This window comes from Fragaria vesca, linkage group LG5 (assembly GCF_000184155.1).
Source record: "Fragaria vesca subsp. vesca linkage group LG5, FraVesHawaii_1.0, whole genome shotgun sequence".
In the NCBI taxonomy this organism is placed as follows: Eukaryota; Viridiplantae; Streptophyta; class Magnoliopsida; order Rosales; family Rosaceae; genus Fragaria; species Fragaria vesca.
The window spans coordinates 4,542,406-4,560,839 of NC_020495.1; the positions used below are offsets into that span (position 1 = coordinate 4,542,406).

At 40.0% G+C, this 18,434-nt stretch overlaps 2 protein-coding genes and 1 pseudogene across 3 annotated transcripts; 1 reads left to right on the forward strand and 2 right to left on the reverse strand.

The window, feature by feature from the left end:
- Nucleotides 1-423: 423 nt before the first annotated feature.
- Nucleotides 424-1,801, forward strand: LOC101296202 (annotated as a pseudogene). Its single transcript, XR_184625.1, has 2 exons — nt 424-970; nt 1,066-1,801. The product of XR_184625.1 is annotated as a polygalacturonase inhibitor-like (transcript).
- A 285-nt stretch (nt 1,802-2,086) lies between these two features.
- Nucleotides 2,087-5,560, reverse strand: LOC101296485 (uncharacterized protein C4orf29 homolog). Its single transcript, XM_004299043.1, has 5 exons — nt 5,059-5,560; nt 3,853-3,937; nt 3,581-3,750; nt 3,053-3,315; nt 2,087-2,292 (listed from the first exon to the last, which is right to left on the reverse strand). The coding sequence occupies exons 1-5, from the start codon at nt 5,429-5,431 to the stop codon at nt 2,116-2,118; spliced, it is 1,068 nt and encodes a 355-aa protein (XP_004299091.1). The 5' UTR covers nt 5,432-5,560; the 3' UTR covers nt 2,087-2,115.
- A 3,180-nt stretch (nt 5,561-8,740) lies between these two features.
- LOC101296772 (cytochrome P450 93A1-like) lies at nt 8,741-11,052 on the reverse strand. Its single transcript, XM_004299044.1, has 2 exons — nt 10,019-11,052; nt 8,741-9,525 (listed from the first exon to the last, which is right to left on the reverse strand). Exons 1-2 carry the CDS (start codon nt 10,928-10,930, stop codon nt 8,893-8,895), a joined length of 1,545 nt encoding a protein of 514 aa, XP_004299092.1. The 5' UTR covers nt 10,931-11,052; the 3' UTR covers nt 8,741-8,892.
- Between the last annotated feature and the right edge of the window lie 7,382 nt (nt 11,053-18,434).

The following is an 18,434-nucleotide window of genomic DNA, read 5'->3' on the forward strand; positions in this document are numbered from 1 at the left end:
TTGGGTCATTGACCCCATTGTACCATAAACAAAAATTTGAAAATGCGAACTTTTATGATGATGTCTCCGAAAATAATTAAGTAACATTTTCCTTTGTGTAGGCACGTAACTCACCTTGTTAAATGGAAGTCTGAAACAAACGTCCAACATAAAAGCAGGATTAATCCTCAGTTCCTCATCAACATAACCATCTTGTTTCAGCATCATCCAGTCAGTAAAGATGTAGATTCTGATCATCTATGACAACAAACATTTACGTGTTTGAAAGGCGGCCTACCACTACAATATCTTTCGCCGCCGTGAGCTGTCAGAAGCTTCCGTCAAGATTTGCAACCCAAATATCATAATGCTTGACTTATATATGCATAATGCTTTACTACAAATAATCCAAAGTGAATCTCACTTCTTCCAAAATCCACAATCATGGACCTCAAGCTCTCCACCCTCCTCTGCTTCACTCTATTATTGTTCACCATTCTCATCCCAACTCTCTCCGAACTCTGCAACCCACATGACAAGAAAGTCCTCTTTGAAATCAAGGCAGCCTTCAACAACCCTTACATCTTAATTTCATGGAACCCCGACGTCGACTGCAGTACTACTTGGAACAACGTCGAATGTGATCCCACCACCAACCGCATCATCTCCCTCACTATCTTATCCTATGATCGTATCTCCGGCCAAATCCCTCCCCAGGTCGGCGACTTGCCGTATCTCGAAACCCTAGTGATTCGCAAGCAACCAAATATAACAGGTCCTATACAACCCTCCATTGCAAAGCTCAAACATCTCAAGACGCTTAGACTCGGGTGGAACAACCTCACAGGCTCAGTCCCTGACTTCATCAGCCAACTCAAGAACTTGACTTTCCTTGAACTCTACTACAACAATCTCACTGGCCCCATCCCCAGCTCGCTTTCTATGCTACCAAATTTGGCTTCTCTTCGTCTAGACCGCAACAAGCTCACAGGTAAGGCAATGGAATTCACTAATGGAGTACTATTGGATTCTCTTTTAACAGCATTTCTTCTGTAAACATTTGTGTATTGTCTTGTTGGATCACAGGTAAAATTCCGAGCTCATTCGGACAATTCGTTGGCGTCATTCCAGACCTCTACCTCTCCCACAACCAGCTAGCAAGATGGACTTCAGAGGCATAGACTTGTCACGTAACATGCTCGAAGGTGACGCATCGTTCCTTTTCGGGTTGAACAAGACAACACAGACTGTAGATTTGTCAAGGAATATGCTGGAATTTAATCTGTCAAATGTGGAGTTTACCAAGAGCCTGATTTCACTAGATTTGAATCACAACAGAATCACAGGGAGTATTCCGGAGGAGTTGACTGAAGTTAAGTTGCAATTCTTCAATGTCAGTTATAACAGGTTGTGTGGTCAGATTCCAATGGGTGGGAACTTGCAGAACTTCGACAACACCTCGTACTTTCATAACCGGTGCCTCTGCGGTACTCCACTCCCGAGCTGCAAGTAATGCACCGCTGCATGAAAGCTTAGGCAGCTGGCGATCAATAACAAAGGTGCTTGAAAATAAGCAGCACCTAGGCCTTGCCTGATATTTCTCCTTCAAAACGGTCAAGGAAATTAACAAATGCATGTTGACAGGAATTTCAATCACAACCTTCTAAAGTGCATTGTGTTGGCTTGTACCAAAAGAAAAAAGGTTTCAGGTTCACACTTCAAAGTTCAAACTTGGTGAAGTATTAAATATGGATCCAAAAACTGTACCTCTTGCATGTATTGACTCTATCTTTCAACTAGGTATATTAAAATAACGATTAACAAAATGAATAAGGCCAGTCAGAGCACTCAGATGAATGCTAATTCCTTTGAAATATAAATTATAAATTTACAAAGACCCAATATCTCTACATACCAGCATAATTGGGAAACATGCAGATTAGAGTACACAACAGGAAATACACAAGTCATGAGAGAACATTGGGAAACAGATTTTGCATTAAATACCCCCTCTTTCCATTTGGGGGTGTTCCAGACATAAACTATATCCATTTTTTACAAGTTTGGTCAGAATTAGTAGTGAAGATTTACCATTTCAGACCAAGTGCAAGGTCTTATTCATATGTAACGCCAATGTCATAAAGGAGACTCTTTCCATTCTAATCTGCCAAGTCCATCAACAATGGCCCTGCGAAACTCACCATTGTGGAGAAGGAAAGATGAGACATGTCCACCAGTGACCCATCTTACTTCTGAACCGGGCCAAGCTTTCTGAAGCTCTAGCACAGAGTGTTTTGGGATGTACCCATCATCCTGAAAAACGAATGCAATCAAAGTAAAGAAGCCTGTAAAGCCAAGTTTTGCATTGTATGCACATGGGTGCGATAGAACACTAAATAATGTAGTGGTGGATTGCATTGGTCCAGAAAGGATGGCTTCCAGAAGGTATAATCCAGCTTAGAGACAAAAAACTATCTCTCAATAGAATGGAAGTTTAAACATCATGGGCACATAACCAAAAACAAAAGCATGTGCACACAAAGGCAAGCTATGACTAAGCAACAGTCAAAATATCACCAGCTACACAAACAGCTTGTTTATTACTGTCAGCTTGCCTTCAATATCACAGATTCACAGCGTATGTAAAACATTTGAAACAACATGAACTTGAAGCCTCTTAAGTGAGCAATGGAGAGCCTAACATTTTCAAGTGATACATTTTGCCACTAAACAACATGAACTAGAAACCTCTTACTGAGCATTTTCACAAGGATATGTGGGATAACAAAAGAAAAGAGGAGGAAGATCCTTACTCTTTTTTTTTCCCCTTCCATAACAATTATTTCCTTTTATTTACTTTCTGATAAGAATATAACGTAAATATTCTTAAATATTTATTTAATATGACAGGTTCTTACTAGGAGCAGCATGTATAATCTATTTATCACCAAAGGAGAGAAAAATTGTCCACTGAACCATGAACAAGGGTTAACAGGAACTGGAGGAAACTGCTCCCTTATATTATTTCTACAACACTCATAAGTTGATGTTGAAAACCAAAAAGAATACTTACAGTAGCAGAGACAAAGATCACAGCATCGGGGTTTTTTGGAATTGGAAAGCGTGTCACATCTGTGAGAGAGAAAACATTGCGCATTCGTTCTCTGACCTCCTCAAGAGTCATTACTGCAAGATCTTTTCTCAGTGCTTCCCATGCAGTAGCATGCTGTAATATTCCCTCACAGAATGCCACAGTAGCAGAGTGTGGAGAAAGAAAAGGAAGAGTTGCAACAGGTGTAGGGTGCAGTGATCCAACCATTGCAGCATGAACTCCTCCTAGATTTCATAGAAGTAGTCAGAATAATATTTTATCAACTCTAGAAGGTGAGGATTCCACTTCCAGGGTAAAACCATTAAATCACTTATTTTCTTTCACAATTCTGAACTAATACGTCAATTTGTGATAAGTACAACAAAGAAAAACTAATTCAAATTTTGAAAGAAAAAAATAATAATACAGTGGCAACTTTAAAGCTAAAATCGAGGAGCAAGGTGCTCTAATATACTTAAAGCTAGAGCAAAGGATCTGGTTAAGTCTTACCCATACTAAGTCCACAAACACCCATTTTCCCAAACCCTTCCTCAGAGTCTAACCAATGCAAGAGACTGCGGGCTTCTTCAATTGTTGCCTTTCCTAATAAAAGCAAGTCACTAACACACAATAGCTTTGCACCACGCTGTAGCATAGGACGTCTTTGTCCGTAGAAAGGGCTGCAAAAAGAAATCTACCTGAATTAAAGGCAGCGTATTGTAATAATGAAAAACCAGATTACAGTCAGAAGGGTTCTGACAATGCTGAATAGTCATACATACCTCTCAAGCACCATAGTTGCAATGTTTTCCTTCAATAATGGTCCCCCAAGTCGTAGCCTTCGTTCAAATGAATGATCCCCAGTCCCTGCAGAAAAGAGATCAAATGTTCAAATCCAAGCAGCAGAGTAATTAACTATGTTAAATGTTACTGCAAAAACAATTCCATAGGAAGTTAGAATGCATGATATCCAATACCACACTAAGCGTTTGAAATAGTATTTGTTAGTTGTTACTAGACCATCCCTTGTTAGTTAATCAAAATTGACTATGTTAAAGAACAACATTTTTTTTTAAAGTCAGATTTTACACTAAAAAGTCCATAACTAGTGCATGAATCATCAAAGAAATATAAAGTCGGCCGAATTATAAAACCATGTTCGTATACTTCGTTGTAGTGTTTCACCACTGATACCTTGTTCTTAAACAAGAACCTAAGTCAATCCCAACAGATGAAGGAAGAATTAGCAATGTAAAGTCCATCGATAGTGCATGTATGATAAGAATTATGAAGTCGGTCAAATTATAAAACAAAGTTGGTATGCGACAACAAAGTGTTTCACCAACAAGTTGATACCTTGTTCCTAAACAAGAACCAAATTCAATCCCAACAGATGAAGCAAGAAATTAACAATGTTGGAAAACCGAGATGAGCCACAGCATAAAGGGTGAATCTACTCTTCGTAGAATCAATCATCTATATCTTCTTCATTTCTCAGCATATTCACTTTGGGCTTAGCCCCTACTAGTAAAGAAGGCTTTCTCGAGAGGGGACAAAATCTGTAAGATCCTGTGTGCAGCTTAGTAGCGTTTAAAGCGACCAAGCTTCCAAGTAAAAGAACAGCTTATAATTTGGATTCCTAAAACAGGTGAACGATTTAACCGTATATTGACTTTTCTCTTCAAAACAGATAATTTACATTTAGGCAACAATGTCTCATTTCAATTTTCCAGCATACAAATGTAATAGTAAAATTCAAGTCTCAATCGGAAAAGGTCATCAATATGCCAAGCTCAGAGTTCATATTACTATAGACAAGAAGAAAAACAATCAATGTGAAGCCCATCTCCCGCCACTTAAAGATCATGATTTGCTACACCACATTGTGCAATCAGCAAAAAAATAAAAAAATAAAAAATAAAAAAATAAAAAAAATACAAAATTTTTTTTAAATTCCAAAGCCTATGGTCATATAAATATTCCGATACCTGCAAGATGAACCACACAAGCCATTTTCTGAGGGGGAACCGATTTCGGTACCAGAAAAGCAACTCTAGCAGTGTGACTCTCAGGAGGCAATGCACTAAGAAGCTGCTCATCACAAGGAGTCCTGAACACCCCTTCTCGAAGACAAGCACTCTTGCTCTCCCAAACAGTCTTCCAAGTGGGCCGGACCAAAACCGGAGGCCAATTCTGCCCTGCAGCTTCTGGAAACAGCTGATTAATCATCCTCTCCAGCAATTCGAGCTGTTTACCACCCCACCCTCTTGAAAAAAATTGAGGGCTGATCTTGGTTCTGTGCATGAATGCACCATAAACATGGTCCAATACATAATGGAGCATTCCCAGCTTCGTTGCCATGTTTGAGACAAGACCCACAAATCCCAAAAACAAAGTTTGGCAAGAATATGAATCGATTCGAATAAAACCCAGATGGGATTCAATATCCTAAGCACAAAGAAAGCAAACGTAATCCAAAGTAGACAATAAAAATCGAAAATTGTGAAAAATTCTAATCTTGGAAAATGGCTGAATGTGTTGGCGAGAAAAGGATTTGAATGGGTTTTGAATAGGTACTATGGATATGGAGGCATAATGGAGAGCGAAGAAATCAAGAAGAGTGGGCGAGAGGTAGGAGAAGACGGGGGTCGTGAGGAAGTCGAGGGGGAGATCCAAAATATGATGAAACCGAAAGAAGGGGAGAGACTGATAGCAGCAAAAAAACAAAAAGTAAAAAACCAAACAAGCAAAAGCCGTGGGCGTCGTGATACAGATTTGCTCCCAACTTTCATCCTCAGTGAATGCATGACTAGGGATGGCAATGAGTAGGGTAGGGTAGGGTACGGGAATCAAAATATCGTACCCATATCTTTTTATATTTTTCATCTCTATACCTGTTTTTGTACCCGTAATTCGATAATGGGGATTCTCCATACCTGTACCCTTTAGGGATTACGTTTCCATACCCGTACCCGTACCCGTTAACAATTATGTATTAAATTTTTTTTTTTAAAATACGAAATACAATTATATAAAAGTATGAAATTAAAATCAAATACCAAAATAAATAAGTTTCATGCTTCAATCCAATAAAAATATATAATAAAAAAAAGGTCCATTAAATGTTTATTAAGAGAATCACAAATTTTTTTACATAAATATTTATTTATAAATTATATATAAATATATATATAATAAATTATATAATAATATTTTCATCATTAATGGGTGGGGATGGCGACGAATATCAAAATACCATACCCGCCCCGTACCCGATTTAAGAATCCGAATATTGGGGATCCCCATCCCCGTTACCCGTTTATACCCGTATATCTTTCCCGTTAGGGTCAAATACGGAATACCCGTGGGTACCCTACCCGCTGGGGATTATTGCCATCCCTATGCATGACATGCCCAACCTCATAAATTTAAATTAAATTAATTAATTTTAAATTCATATTAATTGTTAACCATAGTTAGATAAGTTAAAAGAAAATTGATACATGTTATGCATCTAAGTGGGTGAGGATAAAAGTAGGAAAATAAGGTAACCACATAAATTTAAATTAAATAAATTAATTTTAAACTCATATTAATTGTTAACCATGGTTAGATAAGTTAAAAGAAAATTGACACATGTCATGCATCTAAGTGGGTGGGGATAAAAGTAGAAAAATAAGGTGAGGAGTAAATTTGTATTCGTGGGCTTCACAATAACAGCAGCTTCTCATCGAGGACACGTTGGATCGGGTCCACGAGCCACCTCAGGCTTTATCCACTTTTTATTATTTTAAATCTACTGAATTCATGTATAATTGAAATTTCTCTTGGTTTGGTACAAGTTTGGTGCCCTGTGTCACTTGGTTGGTTTTTCCTAGAAGCTAAAATTTTATATTATAAGAACTAACATTACAACTTACAACCATTAGAGAACTTAGTGGTGGACAACAAGTTTCCATAATCCTCCCTACAAAACCAGCAATTACAATAAGCATGAACTGATTGATCCAAATGTAACTTGTCTCTAACCTCATCTAGAAACCTCGATACATCCTTACAATTAAACTTTAAAAAAAAAAAAAAAAACAAAAAAACAAAACCCCACTAAGCATTATACACCGGGGATAACCTCCTCATTACATTCACAACACACCGATACCCTGCTATAATACCTTCGGCCCACTACCGAAGCCTAGATCCAAAAGGGGATGGATCAAATGCTTACTAGCCAAACCTTACACCTCAAGTCGCCGCTGCATCATGCTCCACCACCATGGCCACCACAGCTCCACCTGTATCGTACCAGACCTTGATAGTCTCCGTCTGCTTCCTACCAACCGCTGAAAATGTATCCACAAACCCTAGACCGTAGTCGATACCAGAAACCTCTAGCACCTTCTTCATCTTTAAACCTGTCAAGCTAAGCATGCAGTCCAGCCTTGTTACCCAACGAGCATAATCACTTTTTCTTCTCGTAAGCGAAAGATCGTGAATAAAATTCAAAGGAGATTTGTTGTAATTTATGCTATTATTTGATCTAGTCACATATTTTTTTTTCTTTTTCGACATTCTTGTTTTTTCACTTAAATATGAATAAAATGATTACAAGATACAAATATTCATGTGTTTACTAACATATAGCAATCGTTGTAACATTCATGGGTTTACTATATATAAACGAATCAAAATGGTGTAGGTCACACCTCATTAATCATTATTAGAAATCAATTGGTGAATAGCTCTTAATTTGATAACCAAGGGAATTGTAACCAAAAAAAAGGTCTTTCTTTCCCCATTCCATTTTGTCTCATTTTTCCATTCAAGTTCACTACTATTCATGACTTTCTCCATTCAAGCACATGAAGCTGTCAATAGTCTATATATTGTAGGTGAGAGATCGAAATCGCGTTCCTAGTTTAACTGAATCTGCTAAACTCACACACCAGGATCGGAAGACCCAATCAAATTATCTGGGAAAAGATTAAAAGCCCCTTCCAGGTAACTTGTCAGGATCGATCTTGTATTAGCCTATTAGGTCTGTTTGCTGAAAATGAGAAATTATTTGCGCTTACATAATCTTCCCCGGCCCTCAGGCTGGAGACGCTACATAAATCTTAAGATGATGAAGCTTGTGCTGCTTGTTGTGATTTCTGATATTGCCACTTTGGTTTCAAAATCATATTTGCATAATATATGATCATCATGTTCCTTTGATTCTGGAATCTTATAGTTGGTAATTGAAACAAATCTCTGCTGTACGTGTATGTATGTAATTATCTGTGTATGGGCCAAGGACATTCTCACACTACATTTAGGAAGCTAGGATATCTATCTGTACGTATGATATGCATGAGCTGTAATATCCAACCTATTATGATCATGTGGTAGTTTTTAAAAGTGGAGAATTGGATTGGAGTTACATGACCTAAATTGTTATCTCCAGAATTCGTAGTTATAGTTTTCTAAAGTTATATTGAATGTACTGAGTTCTTGCTTTCTATCATACTGTCTTGTGTTGTGTCAATGAAAATATACATTGGTATATATATATATATATATATATATATATATATATATATATATTACATGAAAGACTGCTGTATAATGAAGAAAAATAACAACGAAAAAACAATCATTTTGCGCAAAACACTCATGAAAGTGATGAGGGAGAAAGATGATAAGGCAACAAATTCCTCTTTATATTAAGCTTGTAAAACATTTCAACTCTCCCTCCCTCAAAGATGTATCACTGTCCTTACCAGACTTCCCAGCATACACCTAGCCTTTTTGATATAGCATAATCAATTACTGATTCTTTACGTTTAATCAATAGATGGAAAGGGACTGAGCCTAGCAACTGGAACACAAACCAATGGATGAGCTCTTGGAAGTGTTAATCCAAGGCCCTCTTCCATGTCAACACTACCACTAGGTACCTTCCATTCAAAGCACTGAATCATAGCTGCAAGTGTTGTCTGCACAACCTGCAGTGCAAGTGAGGTTCCAGGACACCCTCTTCTTCCACTACCAAATGGCAACAAATGAAAATGTTGTCCTCTCACGTCTAGTTGGCTCTTCCCGTTACCTTCATTGTGTGTAAACCTTTCTGGCTCAAACTCCAGAGGCTTCTCCCAGTGATTGGGGTCTCTGTTGACAGCCCACACGTTAACAAACAACCTGGTTCTTGCTGGAATATCATAGCCGCCAATTGAACAGGGTTCAGTTGACTCTCTCACAATTAATGGACCTGTTGGATGAAGCCTTAGTGTCTCTTTCACTATGGCTTGCAGGTATGGAAGGTTTGCAATGTCTGATTCTTGTACTAGCCTGTTGTTCCCAATTATGGTGTTGATTTCTTGTCTTGCTTTGTTCATGATATCTGGGTGGTTGATTAGCTCCGCTAGTGCCCATTCTGTTGTAATCGCAGATGTGTCGGTACCAGCAGCAAATATGTCCTGTGATCAATATTCATGGAGAATTGATAAACATGACTTGCTTGATTTGTAATAATTTCCAAGTAGTAAATATTTCATTTACGCCTGGTATATAATATCTAATCATCTTTTCATACTATAAATGTACTGCTACATGTAACTATGAGATACCACATGCATTTTACTTGTATAAAAAGTTTGCAAAACATTCGGTTCTTTTATTTTATATTATCAGTAAATAGTCATCCACAGAATAATATTAGTGTTAGCAGCCCAAAATATTGCTTGCTGTTTCAAGTTAATCTCAAGTTAAACTTCTGTAGTGACCTCAAAGTTATAAGGCATAGATATATAACGCAAAGTTTTAGTTAGTAGTTGTCATTCAACAAATTGTAGATAAGGCATGATTTAAAAGCTGTACTTGTAATGTGCATACAGGCATTTATTTATCATATCAGTGAATTAGCACCAAACATTAGGCACTGAGAGTTTTGTGGTAAGAAGAATAACGTACCAGGATGAAGGCCTTTATGTTTTCTCTAGTGAGTCTGATCTCTGAGGTCTCATCTTCAGATATATCAAGTAAAATGTCGAGCAAATCTTTAACATAACCATCACTTTCTGCCACTTTCTTCTTCTTTAGTGCCTCTTGATGCTCCTTTATGATCCTCTCCATCATAGTGTCAAACTGATCACGCACTTTCTTAAGATTTTTCCCAAATCCCTGCAAATCCAAGTTCTTACAAAACCAAATGAAGTCTGACAAATTGAACTTCCCTGTTAGCTCAGCAACAGCTTTGACCAACTTTCTGACCTCATCAGCCTCTTTTTCGCTCGCAGAACAACCCTGCCCCATAAGCATTCTTGATATGATATTGTTGGTTACATTCATAAGCTCAGCTCCAACATCAACTGCTTCATTTGCCTTGGCCTTGTTTAGCATCAAGTCTATGAAGCTCGTCATCTCTTCACGCCTCACTGGAAGGAGCTGATCAAGTGTTCTTCCACCGAGAAGTTCAGACATGCAAAGTTTCTTCATGAATTTCCAGTAGGGTCCATAAGGCGCAAACGAAAAATCAGCTGACCCGTATGTAAGATAATCAACAGCAGCCATATGTGGTCTGTTGGAGAAGGAAGCTTCATGAGTCTTGAGAAACTCTTTCGCCATTTCGGGGGATGAAACAACTACACAAGGGACAGAACCCAGAAAGATGTGCACTAAAGGTCCAAGGCGGTTTGATAGCTTGTGAAGAGCTTGGTGAGGTATTGGGGCAAGGAGGTGAAGGTGTCCAATGATTGGTAATGCCATTGGACTTGGTGGAAGGCGAGAATTGGTCCGAAATTTGGCCAATATGGTTCGGACAAGGATTGTGGAGACTAGCCAAACAAGGAAGAGTATGATGTAGCCTTGGAAATCTGTTTCCATGGTTGAATGTTTGGATTAATCTTGCAAAAGTAAGCAGTTTTGGGGTGCTATATAAGAATGTCAAACACTTCGTTTTTACAGAAGTTCAATACCTCAGGAATTAAACTCTGCATAATCTGAATAGGTCTGTCATTCTGTTGAGACCATTTTATAAAAGGCCAGCAGCATGAAAGAGTCTCCTTTGATTAAGACAGCCTATTTGTTTGCATTTCAAATTGTTGGTTTCTTGGTATCACTTGATCAATTGATTTAGAAAGATTGATGTAATCTTTTTAGAGTAAAGATAGAGCAGAGACTACTACTCAGACCGGGTCAGCAGCCGTCTACCATGGGAAGGTTAAAAATAAAAATGCAACTTGTTTTATAATACCTTTTTTCGCAACGTTAATCCTTGTCCTAACTTCATTGATTCAATTGTTAAAAGGCTATCATTTGTTATAGCCGGCTATTCAAATGTAAGTTTCTGTTTCATATTCCTTGTCATGGCTTCCTTGCATTATCCCCCAGATTTTAGAAGCAAGCATTTGGTCATCTTTGCTGTTGTTGCTGATCAGGTCAATCACCTATACCATTCGTTGCTGGTTGATCCGAAGCCAACATCATTTATAGGTCACAGAATCTTCTGACATTGCTCTCGGTCACCAAATACCGTAAATTTTCTTTTGAAAGCAATTTTTTACCATTCAAGTCGTCTTTTACCAAATATTTATTCTGTATTTCTCACTCATTTGGTGCAGAGTGTCACATTGCATTTAATTCATTATTTGAGAATAAAATTGTACTAAACAGAACCCCAGATGACAAAGGAGGAGTGACTAAGTGAGATTTATAACCCCTCAAACAGGAGCGGAACTACCTTCAGGCTTGAAGGGGCCCGGACCCTTGTCAACATTTTTCAAACTTCCCATAAGCACCACATAATCTCATCCAAATGAAGAAATATAGTGTTAATTCCATCACTCAACCTCCCTTAATTAACGACCAAAACAAGTAAGAAAATTAAAGAGAAAAATTTAGAACAAATAATACTCAATATGTACTAATTACACCTAATTTATAGAAAGAAATATGTAAATGTTGTTGTAAAATAAAGAAAAGAAGAAGGGAATACACAGAGAGAATAGTTGGGAGGAGGAAGAAGTCTACTCATTCATTCTCATTAGCCTCTTTATATAGATGTAGGGTTTACATCAGAGTACATAACTAATGAGTAATTACGTGAACAGCCACATAGATTATAATATTTATAACACTCCCCCTTGGATGTCCACCAATGAATGATGAAATTAGACGTGCATAATGTTGTCTCGTTAAAAACCTTGCCAAGTAAGAAAAACCCAGTGAGAGAAAAATAACCTTGGTCGAAAGAGAAAAAGAGTACAACGTGCATATGTCTTTAGGTAGCATACTTGTGGATGCTCCCCCTGATGAGAATCTCCCCCTGAAACGTTGCAAGCTTCATGCACCGTAAATAACGGTTTGATTTGTCCATCACTAAAGTGAGACCATGCGTGCTTTGCATATAGGGGCTCATCATGAAATTTCAAACCTGCAAAGTTGAAACAATACCAACAGAGCTAAACGATTATAAATGGGTCTTACCTCATTAAGTCGTATGACCTAATTCATACACTAAGTAATAGTTAATCAACATAAGTTAATTGACATTAAAGCACTGAAACATCATCATGGCGTATCCAGCCATAGACATCAATATCTTTGTGTAGTGAAACGTCTCATATAAGCTCTTCAAGAGTTCTATGTAATTCATAACTTTGAAAGTTAGAATATGTAGCAACATAATGATCATAATTCGAATTCGATTTTGTAGTCCAATCATAGTACTCATTGAGGCAATTTTGATCATGTTAATTATAACAAAATGAGTATATATGAGCTAGCTTTAGACTATTTGATTCCATGAAGTAGCTTTAGGCTCTCTCAAGTATTCATGGATCGAATTACATTAGAATCATTCATGTACTTGAATCCTTTAAGGATTTGACAAGCGATACGCTTGTAATGACACTTCACTTCTGAGAATTTGGTTTATCAATGTGTCTTTAAAGACAACATGCCATAAGTCTCCCGTCCATGTAACAGTTACATGTAACACTATACTTATAGAAAAGTATCATTCGTATAAGGAGAGATTCATAATCTCATGTCCTTTGTAGACATTGCACCATAGTGATATATTTTCATTGTGATAAATACCATTTTGTATCTATAGGGTTAAAGGTCAAAGTATTTCATCACGTTTCAAATATTTAGTTTCATTAGAATTGCCTCTTTACAATTTGGCCAATAATATGCTTTGTCGACATGCATAATGAAACGTGGTATAGCATCGATTAATACAGTCCTTAATGATCGTTGGTAGCTACCGTTTGTAAATTGTCATAGATGATCATCATTCATAGATCCCACACATTCTTATATTCATGCATTTTTGATATTGAGTACCCATGCCACTTCTAGGGCAATATTGTCACTTCTAGGACAAATATTATCTAGCGAATGTGGATCTTTTACTTGTAATATCACGTAGACCATTACCTGTATAATCTTCCATTTTTAGGAGCTTAAAACTTTCGACCTAGTGGATACATTCTACTTAAATTCACGCCGTTATTCAAATGACAGTAGTCTCATTCTCCCCCAAACGGCGGGAAGACTGTCTTATTTTGACCATGAGCATATATTGCGTCTAAAGATATATCACTTTCTTTCGAGTGAGATGTTCATTGGCTGGTGGCAAACCTAAACCAAGTATGAGGTCAAAAACATTATATTCATTAATATCAACCAAGATATCATTCTCTAATAGCGTACATACAACCTTTGCATGTGTAGCCGTATTAGGAACTCTAACATTGTATCATGACATTCTCTTCAAGAAAACCATGTCACTTGGATACATGTGCATCCCACAAATCAAATGAGGTATAGAGTATTTGAGTTAATATGGATGATCACATAAACTTAAATCCAAGTTAACGTCTATGCTTTTAGCATATATATTTGTCAAGACATTTCTCAAAATCAAAATGAGAAGGTGGATAAACAACTCACACCCCTCTACATTGTTCTTCAGGAACAATCTCTCTCCCCATCATGATAGGAGGATTATCTCATTATAGTGTCAAATAAACGATTGGCTATGAGTATATGAGTAGGCCTAGTGGTCATCAAAACTTATTATTGATTCAGGCAACACTATAAGTAAAATATGACATAACTTGTCATGCCAAATAATGTATTTGGTTCAATGAACTTCTGGTTCATGATATAATTATATGCCACAAGTTATTGAATAAATTTAGCACTCTATGTGCTCTTTTGGAGCCATCAATCATATGTGCAATCGAAGCTTCAGGTTCGAATATTTACTATTAGAAATTCGGGTTCTACAATGCAATATTTTGAAACTTCTGGTCCAAAAATATTACACTCAACATATGATCGAGATGTAGGATTGTTGGCCCATATGAATAACAATAAAACTTAAATAATAAGTACAGTAATGAAATTGCATAAAAAAATAAGAAAACTGTAAAGAACAAAAGGTAAATAAATTGACATAGGAAACTTCTGGTTCCATGAATGAATAAAATACATAGAACTTTTGATCTAATTAACTTCTGTTTGAGCCCAGTGGGTATATTTGGTCCAAGACTTAGGGTAGGTTTTGGATAACATTTGGGCCAGTACATGTGGCCCTTTTTTAATGCGAAGCCCACGAAAGGTGGCGAAGACTGGCAACACGCGAGTTGGAGTTTTGCAAAGATTCTGATACCTCGCGGGATTCGATGTCCTCGCGGGATCCTTTGTTCTAGTTCGTGTAGGTTTCTACAGTGCATGGCGAGGTAGAGTTGGAAATGGACTGTAGTACCCGCGGGATAGGATCGCTTAGTGCTCGAGTTCGCGTACGATGCTACAGTGATATGATGCGGGGCGGTGAGCGAGACCTAGGAGAAGTCTGTTTTGGGCATGTGTTGCATGGATCGCGCAGCTCGCGAGCTAGTCGTTTCCTGGTGAGATTCTCATTGCTGAGTCCGAATGGATTTGTGATTAGGTCTCTGCGAATTGCTTACGGATCGCTATATAAGAGAGTTCGAGGATCTGGTTTAGCACATAGACACACACATAATCAATCATACAAAACAACTGCAAGTCTTCGAGCATCCTCGAAACCCTAAGTTCTAAGTGCACCTCGCCTTAGATCTCAGAGCCCGTCTGGACTCGCCTCTCTTTCCCAATTGTTGCTCTGCTCGCTTCAAACAGTGAGTATCGATTCACAGGTGACTAGATAGTTCACTCGTAATTCCTCGCCCGCGAGGTGACACCGGAGCTCTACTTCGCCTGATTAGAAGTCAAGAACGCGCACCGTTCTCGTTCCGCGTCCGCGCGGTGGCACGCCCTGCAAACCTTAATTTACTTTTTGGTAGCTCAAGTTACCTCTCTACCCCTGTTGAGGATCATGGCCAAAACATTGGCACTCCCAGTGGGACCGGGAGTGTAATACTCTCGTCATCATTGAGAAATCAGACGGATCCCCATACGGGAAACCCTCGATTTCTTGTTTGAAACATAAATCTCCGTAATACAAGCCCCATAACAGCGCGGCTTGCCGATCTCTCACCTAAGAAGAGGTTCTCGCTCAGTTTGGCAACCCCGACCATAGCAAAACCACAATGACAGGTTCACGACCAACCCAAGACGCAGGACCTACTCTGCCCGCGGATGAAGTCCGCCAGATGTTTGGGGAACTGAAGAACGAGCTCAAGAATGAGCTCGGCTTGAAAGTCGACACCACCCAGCAAAACATTGACTCGCTCAGCTCGAAAGTCGACACCACCCAGCAAAGCGTCCAAGACCTCTCTGAACAGGTCACTAAGGATAGGACTATCTGGCTCGCTAACCAAGAGAACCATGCTAGGCTCAGCGAGGAGTTTAACTACTTTGCTGGTAAAGTCAGCGAAGATAAAGACTTGGTGACAGGTTCCCTTCAAAGGATCCAGAAGGATTTGAATCAGAGCAAGGCGGCTTTCACAAAAACCCTGGATGTGCAAACCCGTCGCTTGGACGAACACGACACCAAGTTACAACAACAGCAGGATGCTTCTTTCTTTGGAAGTAAGAATAGCATGGAAAAGCTTGAGGACTACAAGGAGCAACATGATAACTTGAGCTTAAGGGTCCTGCAAGTGGAAGACTGGATGCGGTCTCAGGCGCCAAAGAATCATGCTATTAGTTCAAGTGCAACTGAAGGCTCAAGGTATATTCCACCTAATGAACGCCCTAGAGGAAATCCAAGGGTCGGGGCCCAGAAGACTCCCCAATTCACATTGGGGGCCAGTTCGTCAAAGACGCCACCCCGTCTAGTTTCGCCGGGCGGCCCCGGGTCATCAAGGGATCGGGACACCAGATGACCCGGTTATAGCTTATTCCAGTTCGACCCCTAAGAACATCGTGCAGGCCCCTAGCCTCTCTGCATGGCACGGCCACGATTAGGGGGCAAAAGCCACACCGGTAACGGCAGCTGATTGGCGCCAGCTCATCTCGAGCATAGTCAAGGAGCAAATCGGAAAAGGTGATGCTAGCTTGCATTATCGTGACCCCTATCCTGATAGCGTGGCACAATATCCTTTCCCCCATGGGTTTAAGAATATTGTCTTCACCACTTTCTCCGGGGAAACAAGGGAAGATGCAGCAACACACATGGCCCGTTTTAAGGTCCAATGCAGCTAATACGGGAATGATGATATGCTCAAACTCAAACTCTTCGGGACTTCTCTGTCCGGGGCTGCTTTCACCTGGTACTCCAGATTGAAGCCTGGGTCAATAGCAGATTGGCCCACTATGGAAAGACTCTTCCGGGAAACGTACGGCACGATTGAGCCTGAAGTTGGCCTCAACTCCCTCACACAAATGAGCCAGCAGAGTATGGAGTCCGGAGTTTCTTTCCTCCAACGCTTCAAAATCCAGCAAGCCAAGTGTGATTACCTGCTACCTGAGCAGGAAGCCATTAAGTTGGCTATTAGAGGTCTGGAGCACCGCCAGCGGTTGAAGCATCATGGAGAGCGCTTTAATTCCATGGGTGACCTGATTAACAAAGTCGGCAGCTACGAGCTAATTCTGAACGAGTTGGACGACAAAACAAATGCTTCCAAAGGAACTTACATACCAGGGAAGAACCGGATAGTGGGGGCACTAAACATACAAACCCCTGTTCATGATCCATATTATCAAAGACCTGAGGGAGTTCATACGGATCAGGACCTGGATGACATCGGTGCAGTAGAATTGACTGGCAAGCAATTAGCTCATAAATTGAAAAACCTGAAGATGACACGTGAGCCAATCACCATCCAGTCCTTTGCATGGACCAAACCAGAATACGAGTCGTACACCTATGATGCTAAGAACGCCCATCTGGTCTTTAATGACCTGATAGAGGCGAGATATGTGCGCCTGGATCATAAGATCCCGCCCAAGGAGGAGTTGAAGAACAAGAAGTACTGCGCCTTCCACAATGTTTACAATCATGACACCAAAGATTGTGTCAAGCTTCGAGACCAACTGCAGACATGGCTGAACTCAGGCGAGCTAAAGATGAAAACACCGGGTAGTACGGCCTCATTGGTTGATATAGACCCTTTCCCGCCTGTAGTTGGCATGGTTGAGGTAAACTGGGCCAATTAGACCAAGGACGACGAGCAACGCCGAGCACCTAAAAGGGGCCGCGAGGAAGGTGACGACAGTACCCGTCGGCCACGTCACCAATACACCTACAACGAAGATCTTGCACATGAGGTTTTAGACGATCTCATCGACGATGGGCTCGTCATAGTGGCTAATTCTTTGCCTTACATAGAATATAAGGAGGGGCGCATTCACTACAAGTTTCATAATAGCTGGGGGCACAGAACCAGCGAATGCCAGCAGCTTAGAGACCAAGTTCAAGACTGGCTCAACCTCGGGTATATTCGCTTTGAGAATAAGGGCGACTTCATGATCGCAACGGCTGACTTCGCTTGGCCTCGAGTCGGCCAGCGAAGAATCACATTAGACTTGTCGCCAAATGCAGGTTTACGTGAATCACCGGGCCGAAATCGCAAACGGCTGGCGAATAACTATACTGTCCCGAATAACCAGCAGGGGAAAGCTGACGACCCAGCTCGACAGTTGGTCGCTAAGCTCGAACCAGACCGCCCCTCCCGCAAAGATAAGGGCAAAGCAGTCATGAGGGACGATGGACCGTTCCTCGTTGAAGATCCTCAGCCTATGAGTCCCAGGACTCGAGAAGCGCTGGAAAGGAGGATTGAACGTCTCGAGACGTTCGTCTATACACATTGGGCAGAGGCGGTACCTTCATCCCCTGCCACAAGTGAGATGGACATGTCAGACTCCAGCGGTGAGCGTCACAACAACGAGGCCTCGAGCCCTCGTAAAGGCGTCCTAACCGACCCCTATATTCCCCCGACGTCCAAATCCGCAA